The sequence below is a fragment of the Solanum dulcamara genome, chromosome 3 (genome assembly GCF_947179165.1).
Source record: "Solanum dulcamara chromosome 3, daSolDulc1.2, whole genome shotgun sequence".
Lineage (NCBI taxonomy): Eukaryota > Viridiplantae > Streptophyta > Magnoliopsida > Solanales > Solanaceae > Solanum > Solanum dulcamara.
In genome coordinates this window covers 72618662-72634081 of record NC_077239.1, presented here as the reverse complement: position 1 = coordinate 72634081, position 15420 = coordinate 72618662, and the positions used below count along the sequence as shown (strand labels likewise).

General features: G+C 37.6%; 1 protein-coding gene across 1 annotated transcript in view; it reads left to right on the top strand.

The window, feature by feature from the left end:
- The window catches only part of LOC129883658 (protein HUA2-LIKE 3-like), a 28996-nt gene that overhangs the window by 1507 nt on the left and 12069 nt on the right, over positions 1-15420 (top strand). Inside the window, exons 2-14 of the mRNA XM_055958278.1 lie at positions 6208-6284; positions 7007-9058; positions 9171-9639; positions 10729-10837; positions 10940-11052; positions 11151-11338; positions 11454-11937; positions 12065-12509; positions 12590-12763; positions 12931-13031; positions 13442-13507; positions 13596-13677; positions 15341-15414. Of these exons, the coding sequence (XP_055814253.1) occupies positions 6208-6284; positions 7007-9058; positions 9171-9639; positions 10729-10837; positions 10940-11052; positions 11151-11338; positions 11454-11937; positions 12065-12509; positions 12590-12763; positions 12931-13031; positions 13442-13507; positions 13596-13677; positions 15341-15414 (4434 nt within the window). The remainder of the gene's footprint in view (positions 1-6207; positions 6285-7006; positions 9059-9170; positions 9640-10728; positions 10838-10939; positions 11053-11150; positions 11339-11453; positions 11938-12064; positions 12510-12589; positions 12764-12930; positions 13032-13441; positions 13508-13595; positions 13678-15340; positions 15415-15420) is intronic.

Sequence of the window (15420 nt, the reverse complement as noted above, 5' to 3'; positions counted from 1 at the left end):
TATGCCATTCTTATAAGGGTAAAATGGTAATCTTAGAATAAAGAACTTACTAAAAATTCAGTAAGGTGGCATTTTTATGAAAGCAAGACACATAAATAGGAACAGAAGGAGTAATTTTTTGTTCTTCTGTTTTTGTTCTTCTTTCCGCAATTTGAATTGATGATTAATGATCAATGAGCAGAAAAAGTAGCAAAAAACAAGTTCAGCTAGTTTGCCAAGTTTGTTGGTTTCAACTGAAAAATAAAAAAATAAGTATACTGTCTCATCTAATACTAATATCTTATACTCAACTAATCTAACAATCCAAAATCTCAAGTCTTTTAAAGCAAAGTGAGTTTCTTTGGTTAATTAGTTAGATCGGCATTTGAGTTTCATAAGGATTTAGACAGTTCCACTAATTGAACTTTTAGTTATTATAGAATATCTTGTCCTTGGGATTTCAGGAATGATTATAGGCAAACATAAAATTCCTTTGGATGTGAACATATACATAACTTTAAACCTACCAGTCTGTGTCTATGATACATTGACTGATGAACATGAGAAAATCTTGCAAATTGATGTCCGACAAGATGTGTTAATAAAACCAAGGGGCAAGGAACTTAGACTTAAGACTTTTCAGTCTGTTCATTTGTCACTCCTACATCTTGTTGTAGTGACTTCCAGCTGCTTTTGACTACGTTCTGATTTCTCCCACATTGTATTTTGAATTGGAGTGTATGTAGAGAAAGTTTGCTGTTAATTTGCTAGTGTGTCTAATAGGCTTGACTGCCTGTCAGTTTGCTACGTAACAACAGCAACATACCCGGTTTGATACTTGTGTAGCTTAAGCAATTTCAAAAAAAAAATATACTTGTGTAGCTTAATTTCACAGTTCTCTCATTTTTTGATCTCAAGTTATTTCTAACCTATTTCCACTTGCATAGGTATTTCCTTAGCGTACATGAGAGAATTTTTTTTGTTGATTGAGCTATGTTGATTCCTTGTACCATCTTCCTCTCTTTTTATACCTCTTGTTTGATTTCCTCTCTTCATACTCTTATATTGTACTACCATTGCTTTACGCATTTCTGTCTTCTTCTACGTTTTCCCTTACTACTGTCTTACTTATTCATTGGGCTGCTTATTCTGTAAATGCTGCCTATTTGTACCACTAGGATTTAAACACACTAGCTTGAAGGTCTACTTGAATAAAACGTGTGCCACCTAGCTTAACTTTCTCTGAAGCTATGTCAATTTGGCATTATGATGTGGTAATTGTGCCAAATCCGGTTTAAGGGGGGCGGATTCATTGATTACCAAGGAGAGATGTCTTAGAAAACCTATCACAAGTTAGGTGTAGTACAGGACAGAAGTTCCACCTCTCTTAATCACGGTTTAGTGTGGGCACAGAGGCTATGGTGTGTGCTCATTGTCTATGAGATCTATATTGGAGATGCTAAACAATAAATGTTAACTGGGAAGTTTATTTTTAGTTGTCAGGTAAAACATTCTAATGAACTTGTTCTTTATAAACATAATAATTGATCTGTTACAACTACTAGTAGGAAATTAGAAATTCAACACATAAAAGTTGGTCATAGAGCTTGATTTCGCAAGTTAAAAACTGCACATTTGCACTTGACTTAGAAATTTGAGTTGACAATAGCATGCATTTCTTTTAATTGTACTTTTCCTTATTTATTTGTTCGTATAGTTATCATTTGTTCTTATAGTTATGTTTTCTTGCGCTGCCTACTTATATGTAGATTTGGTTTTTCCTTTGTTCACACACGTCTTCACTGAAGCATGCACATTAATTGTTGTATAGCTTGAAAAGTTTATACTAATTGTAAACTAAGCAGCGTAATTATAGTGAGTTTTGCCATTGGTGATAGAGAATTAGAAATTCAGTATAGGCAAGCTATTCGTTCAACTTGAATTTAAATTCAAAACTGCATATTTGCATTTGAATCAGGACTTTAAATTTACTTTTTAACATTTTTAATCAAAATTTTGCTGAATCTATGGAAACCGCTGGTTCGTATGAGATCAGTGGACCTAAAATGGATTTCTAGGGGATGTAGCCAAATAGGACATAAAATAGTTGCTCTCACTTACATGCTATTAGACTTGAATAAATATGTCCTTATATTGCCTTGGTGTAAATCTAATTACCTTCTAAAAATGTTGTCGTATTCAGTAATGTGGCTAATGAAGAATTCGGTTGGTTTAGTGCAAACAAAGCTTTTTGTTTGGGTTTGAGAGGTTAAGGAGTTCTATTTTGTTTGGTTTAGTGCAAAAGCAGGCAATCTTGTATGGTGCACTAGTTGTCCAAATCTCTCTCCATGGCCACCCTTTATGATTCTGCTCCAATGAACTAGAAGCCATCATAAACATGTAGCAATTATTTACAGAAAAGATTCGTTTGTTCTGTGGAATCCAGAAAAACCTGTCAGACACTCAGACCCCTCTCCTTGTTCACTGAACTTGCATAGTAACTGAATGAATATAATTACCCTTTCCAATGCCCAAATCGTTACAGTTCCTCCTGAAATTTAGATCCAAAACAGTGCTAGACCTATACTGAGCCACAGATTGCTGCGTATTTGTAACAATGCTATATAGTGCACATATAAAGGTTCATAAGTCTCGCCCCCAGGGCCTAGCTCAAGTGGCAAAGGGTGGAGGATTTGTGGCTTAGGTCACAGGTTCAAGCCCCACACCATGCAAAGCGAAGCCTAGTATTTAAGTGGAGAAGGGCAGAGGAGCGAGCCCATTATCCACCGAGTTTAGAAGGTTATGGTTGGTCCAAAGGGAGGACCATAGACGGATTTCTCGGTTATAAAAAAAAAGTGTCTCAACTATGCCAAATAAAGATGGAGCTGGTTATACCCTAGATTAATAATATCATATTGATTCAGCTTGCTCATATATAAACTGGTAGTGGTCGCACATGACATTCTTCTTTTGCCTTTATAAATCATATCATTTAGTTGAAGACATAACCAATCTTTAGATCCTGCTTTTATTGGATAACACAATGCAAAATTGAATATCTACTTCAATTCAAAGATTATGAAAATTTATACAATTGGTACTTGTAAGTGATTATTCACTTTAAGTGAAGTTCATGTTGCTACCCTTTTTCTTTAGGTTGGGACAATGATGTGAACTGGTCAAACTATCCTTGTTAGATGATTTAGGATTGTAAAAATTTGTTTCTATTATAGTTAAGAAAATGAATCATTTGCCTCTTTGACAAGTTAAAAGCAATACAAATTTTAATCCCTCTCATCCTGCCAAAATATTAAAAAGAAGGAACAGAGTTGGATAATGTTTAAGAAGGATCTTTTTTTTCTTTTCCATTTCACTGCTAAGAAAGATCAAAGATATTGCCTAGCCTTTGGGTAGTAAATTGCCAATATAGTGATAGTGCCTCTATTTTCATCCAGTGCATGAAGACTTGGTGATGAGTATGAGACTGCCTGTTCCTCTTGTCCCTTTTCCCTCCTTTGATCGACAAATGAATAAAAAGGCTAGGAACAATCAACAAAGTATTAAATTGTAAAGCACTTAGATTGTCATTCTTCAGAAAGTAATGAATGTTGACATTTTTAGGAAATCCCATCAGACGTGTATAATAGAGAAAAGGTGGAGAAGTTATGCAAAATACGGTTTGCTCCGGATGCCATATATCATATACAATATCATGGTTGCTGTGTATGCACCAAAAATTCACCAAAAACAAAATATATGTCCTCAATTACAGAAATTCATTTATCACTTCCACAATGCTTTTGTTCCTCGTCCCTCCAAAGTACCCACGTAAGAAGACAATTTAGCTCCTCCTTTTACGCAACATATTTGGGTTGTGACCTGGCGATGCACCATATTCATCCGACTGTTTGAAGGTGAAGCAAGTTGGCAAATGCTATTTCTTTCTCTTTAGATTTCCGGTAGTTTGACATCACTCTTGGTTTCTAGGCACGTATATATTCCACACCACTTCGTGGATCCAAATTAGTTGGTCGGTGGTGGTTGTTCTCCTCTCTTTTTAGTAGCATGTGCAGTATGACTTTTACTGAAGATGTTTGAAGGTGATATATGTGATTGTCTGCTTTTGTTGCAATTCCATTAGGTTCTCAAATGTCTTAATTCGCCCGATCGTAAGTGGCTTCACCATTTTGTGCTATGTGATCCTGATGAATTGTCACATCCTTATGCTATAGATAGTTGGAATGGCAACTAGAGTATATGTTTTAGAAGGGACAACTTTCAGGGATATGTGCTCCCCCCAAAAATCCCATAAGCCTCTGATGTTCTTCCAAATGCTAATATCAACAGCAGAGGGTGAGGTTTTAGCAATCCATATTAACACTGATGTCGTTTCCCCAGAGGGCATTATCTTCTTCATTAAACCGCCACAACCATTTTTGCATCTGAATAAATATAATCTGGATTAGTTTTCAAGCCGGGTTGACGTAATTTTTGCTTAATATGTGTTCCGTAACTCTTGGTCCACTAAGTTGTTTAAATTTACGTTGTTGAAATATAGCAGGTACTTTGTGAGGTGTGTTGCAAGCTTGTCTGAACGCCACCATTATGACAAATAAATAATAATTGTCTATTTATTGTTTTCTTTTACTTGTATTATGTATAATCTTCTTCATTTGTGCCTTTCCTCTAAAGAGTGCTTTTTTAAGTTCAGTTTGTAGATCTTGTTTGTATGACAAGATTACTATTTCATAGAACATTGTTTGACTTCTTTTAGAGGTTACTCAGATATACATGGTTAGTTTTCTAAAATAGTATGTGGGTTGTATACATGGTCATTTCGCGAAAGAAAGTGCATCCTGTCACCAAAAAAAAGATAATATCACCTCACAACTAGTTTCTGTATTTGTTTGTTCTATGCTGTGAAAATAAAGTTCTGACCTTAAATTTACACAAGTTGTACTGCTACCCATGAACTTAAAAGTACCTATTATTATTTACCTTCTCAGGGAAAACATATTTAGTGTTAACAAGAGGTTTGTTCAATGCAATAGTTTTTGGTCATGTGTTTTAACAACTATGCTTGTATGTACACTTTTACTAAGTGTACATCATCATAATATCCTCGGAAAAAAGGAAAACTACTTAGCTGCCACAATGTTTTTTTCATAGCAGTGGTGTCTGGGCAGCTTGCAGGCATTTAGATTCCACCCACCAACTACCTTTGACCAATAGAGGTGTCCGGTAACTCTGTGCACCAAGGCTTAGTTGGATAGGAAGAAGTCACTTTTTGTTTTGTTCTGTTGGGATTGGAACCTTTATTTTAAGGTTTGCACACAATTCATTGACCACTAGGCCACACAATTAGTTTTACCAGCATAACCTCACAGTGAGCTATCTAATGAGGGACATTCTATTTCTGGAAACGTTGGTTTAGTTATTAGCCTTTTTATAAAAAAATTTGTTCTGAAAATTTTGCAATTTAAACTCTTAAGAAACATTTCAAAGGCAGAGGGCTAGATAATCAAGATGTTGCCTTAGATGCTACAGGCAGCATCTGTTAATGTTTACCTTCTACCAATAACTGGGAGTTTCTTCTAGTTTAAGCAGGAATCAGTATCCTGTAGGGTACAATAGCACTGATTAGCTCAATTTATGAGTTTTGTTTTTCCGTAAAGCATATGCAACCAATAATTGTGTCTATACATTTTCTTTGACATTGCCAATGGATTAGTTCATGTTCTTAATAATTTCATGGGTTTGAACCCTGCCATAGACAAAAGTATGGTGTTTAAGTTGGGAAGGTTCGAGGGTCGGGCCTATTATATATTGAGTTTCTAACCGTGTGCCATTGTTCTTGGGGATTTTTTGTTTTTTATAAAAGTTCTATTTAATAAATTATTACTCTTATGACTTATCCTTGAATATTTTATTTATCCTTGAATATTTTATTTCATTAGCTTCGATACCAGATTCATTTTTTTGTTGTGTATTCTCATATGATGGCCAGAAACGATTAGTCGCTTTCTTCGTCTATTTCCTCTACTCATTTGACTAAGTTATTACTTATCCTAAAAATGTTTTTTCATTAGATTAAAATTTATGTATTCTCACATGATGGCCAGAAGCACCTAGTCTCTTTCTTTGTGTATTTCCTTTCTCTCTCATTTGCCTTAACAGCTGTAAGCTTTGCAAGGAGAAGCCTAAACATTATTTTGTTGCTTATGACAGGTGAGTGAGCCAGAGAAGTGGGGTTATTCGAGAGACCGGAAGAAAGTGTTAGTTTACTTTTTTGGAACCCAACAAATGTGAGTACTCTATTTATTGATCGCGACTTTTTATATGTAACTTCTGTGTGGTTAATTAAACCTCTTTTAGTATCTGGAAACTTGATTGAATGGAGTTATCTCCTTGCTTAGATTTCTTAGAAGTACTCTCTGTACTTTTTGTAAGATAATGATCATCAATAGACGCTTTCAATGTTGAAGTACACATAGGAATTAAGAACTATCACCTTGACACTAAGAGAACCAATGTTTTAAGGATGTATGCCAAACTCCAGGAATTCAAGGTTGTTACAGAATATCTTGTAGATGCACCTTTAGTAAGATTCACTGACTGATTTTTTGTATATTGGAGGCTTCATATGTTAGGAGTTGAGAAGGCTGAGGTTTTTCGATCACATCTAATTGCTATCCCATTTTTTCTAATCATATGAAAGCATAACAAGGACAACGTATCCAGTATAATCCTACAAGTGGGGTCTGGCAGGGTAGTGTGTTGGTAGAGAGATTGTTTCTAATAGACCCTCAACTCAAGTAATAACATCACCAAGCAGTTTTAAAAAGGAAAACAACGAGAGTTAAATCATATGAAAGTAATAACACGTTCTTTATCTTCCCTTGCTGTTAGAGTGGTGTTGCCTATTAATTCTGCTATGTCTTCTTACTTTGCGTGTATGCCATTTTTTATTTTCTGTGCTCCCATTCCATGAATTCAATATTTTTGCTAATTATTTTTCTGAATTCAGAGCCTTCTGCAATCCTGTGGATGTCGAAGCATTTACCGAAGATAAGAAACAATCTCTTTTTGTGAAACGTCGTGGAAAAGGTGCTGATTATATTCGTGCTGTGCACGAGATTATTGATTGCTTTGAGAAGTTGAAAGCGGAGCAACTAGTCAATGGTAATTCTACCGATGAAGTTGCTGTTAGGAGTGACAATGTGGTTGTTGAATTGACCAGAACTCATTTGGAGGGTGAAGCTCCCAACACACTTGAATCTTCATCAAAAGTGATCCATGGAGATGAAAGTGAACCAGACTTTGAAAACGAGGCTGGTGCAGTTGCTGCAAAAGACAATGTTTCCCATGATGGCGAAATGTTGTCAGTTGATCCTACTAGCGTGGAGGTTATGGATGGGCCAGCTACAAAGACTTATTCTACCCGAAGGAAAATTGTAGGTGGAAGGTCAGGGAATGGTGCTGTGGAGAGAGGGGCCCCACCTGCACGCAGGTTGAGAAGTTCATTGAGAACCGATCCTGAAGTACTTCAAAATCGTTTGTTTCCCTCTGGCCCTCTCAGCATGAATGCTGGATATGGTGCTAATACTGTAAGGGATAGATCTGCAAGAAGGAATAAAATGGATGGAAAACTGTCAGATGGTTTAGATAGGAACAATATGGAACAATTTGATTTTGTTTCTAATGGCAGCACAGAAGAGAGTAATTCTGAAATTGCTACTGTTGACTCTGGTAGCGTTAGTTTAAATGAAGGAAGCAGTGTGGAGTCTGGTTGTAAACCTGTGTATAGGTGTGCTGTGCAATGTGAATCGGAGGTTGAGTTGAGCCAAAGGCTCGAGTTCCAAAGTAGTGCGGTAGTACTCAAGAAGAAACGGAAGCCAAATAGAAAGAGGCTGCACACTGATTTAACCGAGTCCTCTACTGGTTTAGACAAAGATACAGCTCCGGAGACACTGACTGCTAGAAATACAGATGCTTTACCTGGTGACCCTGTAAAATCTGATGAAAAAAATTCCAAGGAATTGAAGGAAGATGGTGATGAGCACTTACCACTGGTCAAGAGAGCCAGGGTGCGTATGGGTAGATCAGCTCCTGAAGGGGAGGTGCTAGATCATGAGGTTCTGAATGATGCAAAATCACCAGGAGCTTCTGACAAGTCCTTGGAACAGGTACCCGAGGGAGATGGATCTTGCCTTCAGAACTCTACTTGTGTTAAAAGTGATGCGTATGATTCATCTCCATCAAAGAAATGTTCTTCCAAAAGACCACCTTTTTGGGAAATCCGTAAACAGTTCGGTGGTTCGCTGGATGGTGAATCTGCTTTACCTCCATCCAAACGGCTTCATCGTGCCTTGGAGGCCATGTCAGCTTATGCTGCAGATGATGACAAGCAAGATGTGGATGGGCTTTGTAAAATGAAAACTTCTATCAACGGGTATTGCTCGAGTTCCAAGGAGGTTTGCGCTGAACTGTCTGGAGGTATTAAACTTGAGAATAACTCTGATGTGGGTAGAATGGGAGGCCGAGCTGATGCTGTACAGGAAGATGCTACTGTTGTGGCCAGTGCTAAAGCGTTAGTAGCTCTGGATGGCTTGGAAGATTTATCAGAAGTGCCAGATCTTATTACACCTTTAGCTTGTGATGATAGCTCAGCAAAGGTGTCCTGTGAAGATAAATGTGATGTCTCGGACGCTGTTATTCGGACTCAAAAAGTGGAGTCATCAATTGACTGTCCTTCTAGTACTTTTGTTGCACATTCTGCTAATGCCACTAATGACGGTGAGTTGCAGGGTACCTTCAAATGTGAACGTCCCTCACCAGAGCCAGTCATGACATCTGATGAAAATTGTGAAAATGAAGCTGCAGAGGTTGCAAAACATTTTGAAGATCCAATTTCTGAAGTTTCTGGGAAATCTGCTGATTGTGGATCTAATGATGAGGTAATAATCAGTTCACCGGAAAAAGGTGGTATTATGAGGTTGGGTAGTGCAGAGGCTGAATGTGGTAAAAATAACAAGTTGTGCCAGGTGTCATTAGATGTGAGCATTCAAGACAATTACGAGTAAGATATTTTCGTTTTTTCTCGTCACAATTTTTTGTATCCATCTTATTTGCTCTGGTCTCTAATCTGTTGTACCTGATGTATTGATATTTTCCTGTATGCCTTATCTTAGGTCAATTAAGATGAAAGAAGCTGAATCAGCATCAAAGAATATAAGTGTGACTTCATCTTCAAGTCCTGAAAAAGTTGTGGATGTGTCACTCAAGGAGTTGCACGTGTCTGGGTTGAGCTCTGTATCTGATGATCAGTTTGGCGATAAAGCTGTCTCAACCACCCTTTCGTCATCATCTCTTACTGATGGGATGGACTCCTTTGCTAGGGCATCTACACCAAATACTATAACTTGCAACATGTCTACTGTAGATAGTAGCATGCATGTAAGTATTGGAAGCTCTAGTCCCTTGCCTCATCAGCTACATGACAAACCTAGGACTGCTGGGAAATTGAGCAGCAGAGGAGAAGCCAATGTTGCTTTGGGTTCCTTTGAAGCTACTCTTGGGATACTGACAAGGACAAAAGAAAGCATTGGTCGGGCCACACGTGTTGCTTTAGACTGTGCTAAATTCGGTGTTGCTTCCAAGGTAAAGTTACATGCTTCTCGTCACAATAATTTTCTTTATAATAGTTTGTTGTAGTGTGTGTTAACTTATCTGCTGAATCTTCTTGATTTGTTTTCCTCCTCTCCCATGTACAACTGTCTACTGGTAATAACCGTCTGTAGGTCTGATGAATTATGTTAAGTCTTTTCCTTGAACCCTTTTCTGATATCTGAAGCTTGGTTAGGATGGGTTGTTTTCTTCCTGCTTTTTGGGCAGTTTACAAGCTGTTGGTTTGTTTATTTAGTGCCCATTTTGGTTTTCTTGGGAGTCACTAGGTTAGGGGAAAGACTGTGTGACGAAAAAGAAAGTTTGTTGCTTGGTTTTGCTAGAAAGAGCTTTATTGTATGAATTTTCTAAGCTCTAATTCCGTCTATTTATCATTTTAGTTGTGAGCTCTCAGGTCACCTGCTCAGGTTGTGGAACAAGTAATTTGTTCCTGTTGGTTTGAAGGGACTGTGAAGTGTGTGTCAATTCCCAACAGGGAGGGAACATGATGTTTATTCACTTAAAGAGAGTTGTGTGGTATTTATTTGGGAACTCATTTGTAGTGTTCTTTTGTTGGCTGAAGTTTGATTGATATAGAGATGTCTAAGGTGACTCAAGAGTAATAGATGATATATTGTATGAATGGAATTAGAGAAATGGAATTAAAGGTTATAAATCTGTCCTCAATTGAGAAAAATAAACAAAGTACAGATACAATAAGGTGAGGTTAGTCTGGGACCTGATTGACATTTGTATCCTGCATTTTCCTACAAATATTGAACTAATTCACTTCCCTAGATGCATGCTTGATGTATTTTATTAGCTTTAATTAAATTCAGTTACCCTTTTCTTTTTCACCTTGTCATAAGTTGTCGGAACAGAGGCCTTTTGGTTTTGGTGCCCTGAGTTTAGCTGTATTTGACAAGTCCTTGCATCTTGGCCCCTTGTCCCAGAAAGAAGGAAATATAATTCGGAATTTGAAGTTTTGAGTTTCTATTGACAAGAACTGGGAATTTTGAAATTTGTATCTTTTATTTCTCAATATGCATGCTAGTCCTGTTTCCTGATGTTGAATGATGGACTCAGGTTGTAGAGATCATCGCTCAAAAGTTGGAAATCGAGTCAAGCTTACGTAGAAGGGTGGATCTTTTCTTTCTTGTTGATTCTATTGCGCAGTTTTCTAGAGGACTGAAAGGTAACTTGTATGAGTATTTTCTACTTTGTGGCATTGCACTGGTATGCTTCTTTTGCATCTTCCTAGTATGATGTTATTCCCTGCTTGTATTTGCAATTATAGGTCACATTGGGGGCATATATCCTTCTGCGATTCAGGGAGTATTGCCTCGTCTAATATCAGCAGCTGCTCCTCCTGGCAGTAGTTCTCAGGAAAATCGAAGGCAATGTTTGAAAGTAAGAGAAATATTTCCTTTTTCTATTCCTTCCATTGCATTCCAAATTTAATTTTGGGTCAAACCCTAGATCTCATTGTCTTACTTGTTTCTTGATAGGTTTTGAAGGTTTGGCAGGAAAGAAAGATTCTTCCCGAGTCGGTTATTCGACCCTACATACGAGAACTTGAATCGTTTTGTGGTTCATCATTGAGTCGAGGTTTCGCTCGACGTCCCATGAGGACAGAAAGACCTTTCGATGATCCAATTAGAGAAATGGTGGGCATGCATGTTGATGAATATGGAAGGTAACTTATTTAATACCCTTGTAGATGATATTGTTAAAGGTAAAAATAAACTTTACGATTTTCAGACTCTTTCGCTTGAGAAGTCTTGATTGTGAGTCTTGTTGTATTTTTTCAGCAATTCAAGTTTTCAACTTCCTGGGTTTCGTATGCCTGCAATGCTTAAGGATGAAGAAGTGAGTGATTCTGATGGTGAGAGTTTTGAGGCTGTCACTCCAGAACATCCTGCTGGAAAGCCCAATGGAGAGGAGGCTATCCTGGTGATTGAAAAGCACAAACATATCCTGGAAGATGTTGATGGTGAACTTGAAATGGAAGATGTGTCCCCCGTGTGTGAAGGTGAAATTGCTCCCATCAGTTACAGCGTTGGAACAGATTCTGCTCAGATTTCACGTCCTGATAATGGGAACAGTTTTGGAGCCTCCTTCCAGCCCCCACTTCCAAAGGATGGTCCCCCCTCATCTCCTCCTTTGCCATCATCTCCCCCTCCCCCTCCACAACCTCTACCCTCAGTTATGCCTGCACCATCTTCTTTTCCACCTCCATCTTCAATATTGAATTCCGCCCCTAGTATTCAGTCAAAGTGTTCAATGGGTTCCCAGGTACAGTTGTTTTACTTCTTTCTTGGCTATGGGTAATTTTTTTCCTTGTGAATTTGTACTGGTAAGATCAAGTATTGCTTTGGTAGAATTATTTTAACACATACAATCTGAATTTTCATGTTTGCAGAATACCAAAGACAACTTGCCGGATACCCTTTTTCAGCAGTGTACAGTTGCGCAAGTTCATCTGGCTGTCTCAGACGCTATTCATTGTCAGCCCTCTGACAGCAGAGAGATTCGTGCTGAGGGACCATTGAAGGTGGTCGACTCGGCTAGTTCATGTCCTTCCAGCACTGGAGCTGTTCCTCATCCGCCATTCAGCTTGTCTAATGGAGTGCAGTCACTTGATGGGGCTTCTGGCAAGGGCTTCCATTTGCGGCCACCTCACCCCGCTCCTTCAAATCAGTTCTCTTATGTTCAGGCTGATCAGCGAAGGGATATAGCAACCCCTTATTCCAATGTAATCCATATGCAGAATGCAGATAATAGAAGTTTTTCCAGAGATCGTAATGGAATGAAGTCAGCACAAAGTGAAATTGTAGAGAACTGGATGGCACCATCCCATTATTCTGGTAAGGCCTTTGCCATTCTGCAATGCTGAGCATTTCAACTGTATATTACCTTCGGTTTCACTGTTGCTCGTCTCTTTCAGGTCCATGCTTTCCCGATGGCTCCAGAGGTTACTATGCTGCTGGATCATATCCCGTTCCACATGAGCCACTTTTACCAAGCCACAAGTGGGCTTATCCACCTCGGGGTATGAATAGGAGGGAAATCTTTACTCACAGACCACCGCCTGAACACTCAATTCCAGTAACATCTAGAGGTTGAGTTCTTTTATCCATGTGGAAACTACATGTACTATTGTTCTATTTCCAATGTACTTCTGCTTTTGAAGTACCCTTTGTGTTTTAAGTGAGCGACTTAAAAAACCAGATTTAATTATTCTCTAAGCCTTCAAATTGAACTGTGAGCCATTTTTAATTGGTATAGGGGGCATGGGATGCATTACTTGCACACTGCATCAAATTTCTCTTAGAAGCTTTGGCAAAAACTTAACCAGAAGTTTTTATATCTACCCACTGTCCACTGATGTGCAGTTGTAGATTGCAGGCCTTGATTATACACCTCTGATGTACTTCCTTTACTACTTATGCTGTTTTTTTTTTGTAAAAACCTTTGCTGTTAAGTATCCTAACAAAACCATTTACAGTATAGCCTACTGAAATTGTAGATAGAGGGAAGTTGATGGTGGAAATCTAAACATTTAAGCATTTAAGTGGCCAGAAATATCATATGACCTTTCAATGTGAAATTGAACAATAAACAAGTGAAGGTTCCACGTTATAAAGAGAGAAGTGTGAGTGGGGTGTCAGTTTATTGTCTTTGTGGATTGACTTGCTCTTTCTATTTTTTTAATTATATGAATGCAATAAACAATGAGGCATTTTTCCCGAGGAATTTTTGCACAATACTTAAGATGGTGGTGGCTTCTGCTGTGCAGGTCCTGGCTTTTGGAGACCAAGATAGGATGATGACCCAAGAGTGGAAGCTACAGCTGCTGGTACTGGTACTTTGTTAAAAAATTTAACTGTTCTGGCAGTGGTTTCATGTCATTCTTTCAGGCATTTGTTCTTATACCTGACCTATTGTTGCAGGTAGTGCGGTTTGTTTATGCTAATCTGAGAGTAATTTGTGCGTGGAAATGCACTGAAGGGGAGAACAGCGATGCAGTTCATGGTTGTATATATATGTATCTTAGCGTTCCTTCGCAATTGTAGAGGGGATAATCCATCATCTAGAGAGCTCTGTAGCATATTCCTAGGCAGTTGAGTTTTGTATATTTAATTATATTGTTTTTTCCCTTTTAGTTATTCTGTTTATCGTCTCTCCTCTCGTAGTTAATATTAGAGGTCTGTCAACAACATTTTGGCAATAGTTAGGGCATTTCAGGTTATTACTCATCATGTGCACCCATTGTTATAGAAGTCTCACATGATCCCTGTACATTCTGGAGGAACTCACCTCATTCAGTGTAACTAGAATTGTGAAGCTGAAATCATAAGGTGATAAATTAAAAATTGTGTTCTCTTGGTACCAAAATATACTATGCTGTTCTCTCTCTCTTCCATATATCTCCTCTCGATACTTGTTTGAGACTGCTGTGTTAATTGTTACAAGTGGTAGGAGCCTGTTAATACGCTGATCTGCGTTGGCATACAAGAACCATGTCAAATGAGATGGACACACTTGAGCGCCTGTGTTTTTATTCCACCACTGCAGGTTTATTTTGCCTCAATTGGGACACTACTATACAGTTCCCCTGATCAGTTATTCACGTTTCACCGAAAAAATACTGATCTTTTTAGCAGCTTCCTCTGGTTGTTAGAGGAACAAAATATGTGGCATAACAAAGATAGATGGTTATAATTAGTGTTAGTGGCTCTATAGGTAACCATAACCTAGTATTTGATGCAGGTTGAATGTGTTGTGATGCTCTAATATAGAATAAATAAACACACAACAAACTTAAAAATGTTGTATTAAAATATGGATTAATATTTGCAGATTTAAACCAGGAAGCCCTGGGTTTAAAATTGAAATGTTAAGGGTGTAAAAGGACTTCAGATATTAAGAATATGAAGCAGACCAATAGAAATAAATAATCCAAAAGTCTTGGACACTTACGATTCTTCATTGACTTTGATTATCGTTGGAGTAACACGTTAAAGAGAGAGAAAAGGTACTTTAAGAGAAATGCTTCGGTTGTTAATTCTTTTTTCTTATGGAGCACGTAAAACCATACTGGTGGTAGTAACATTTTAGTAATTTTTTAAACTATAAAATATCAGATAAATTGATTTTTTTGAATTTTGTATCTCTCACAATTATAATTTTTATTTACCTCATAAGTTAGTATACTCAAAGTTTTTGAATAACTACCAAACATGTGGTTTAGTGGATGAAGTTATTCGTTCTTTAATCAAAGATCTCAGATTCAAGTTTTGAATGTGAAAAATTAATGATAGAGAGCGCTTCCCTCGAAATGAGGTCGAAATGAGGTTCTACGCGGCACAAATTCAAATTAGTTAGACTTCAATACGAATATTGAATATCAAAATTTTAATATAAATATCGAATATCGGATATTAAAAAAAAAGTTTGTGGATCTAAAAGACAACAACTCACGAGACAAAAGGAAATGCCCAAGACCAACAGCCTTAAAGTGTAGATATAAAATGTGGTAAAACATAAATTGCTCCGAGCAGTAATGATTCGTACAAAGTGACAACTTAGGTGGCAAAATTGGTCCCAACCGCATTCACATTCAAGAAATTGAGACAACCAAAAGCTGTTATCTTTATTACTATGTCTTCTTAAACCCAATTTTGGGGTAGACTATGATTTTCGTTTGACAGAAAAATGGGCGCTTCTAAATCAGTTCCACAAAAATCAATCCATGAATTCTTTGTAAAGGTGATT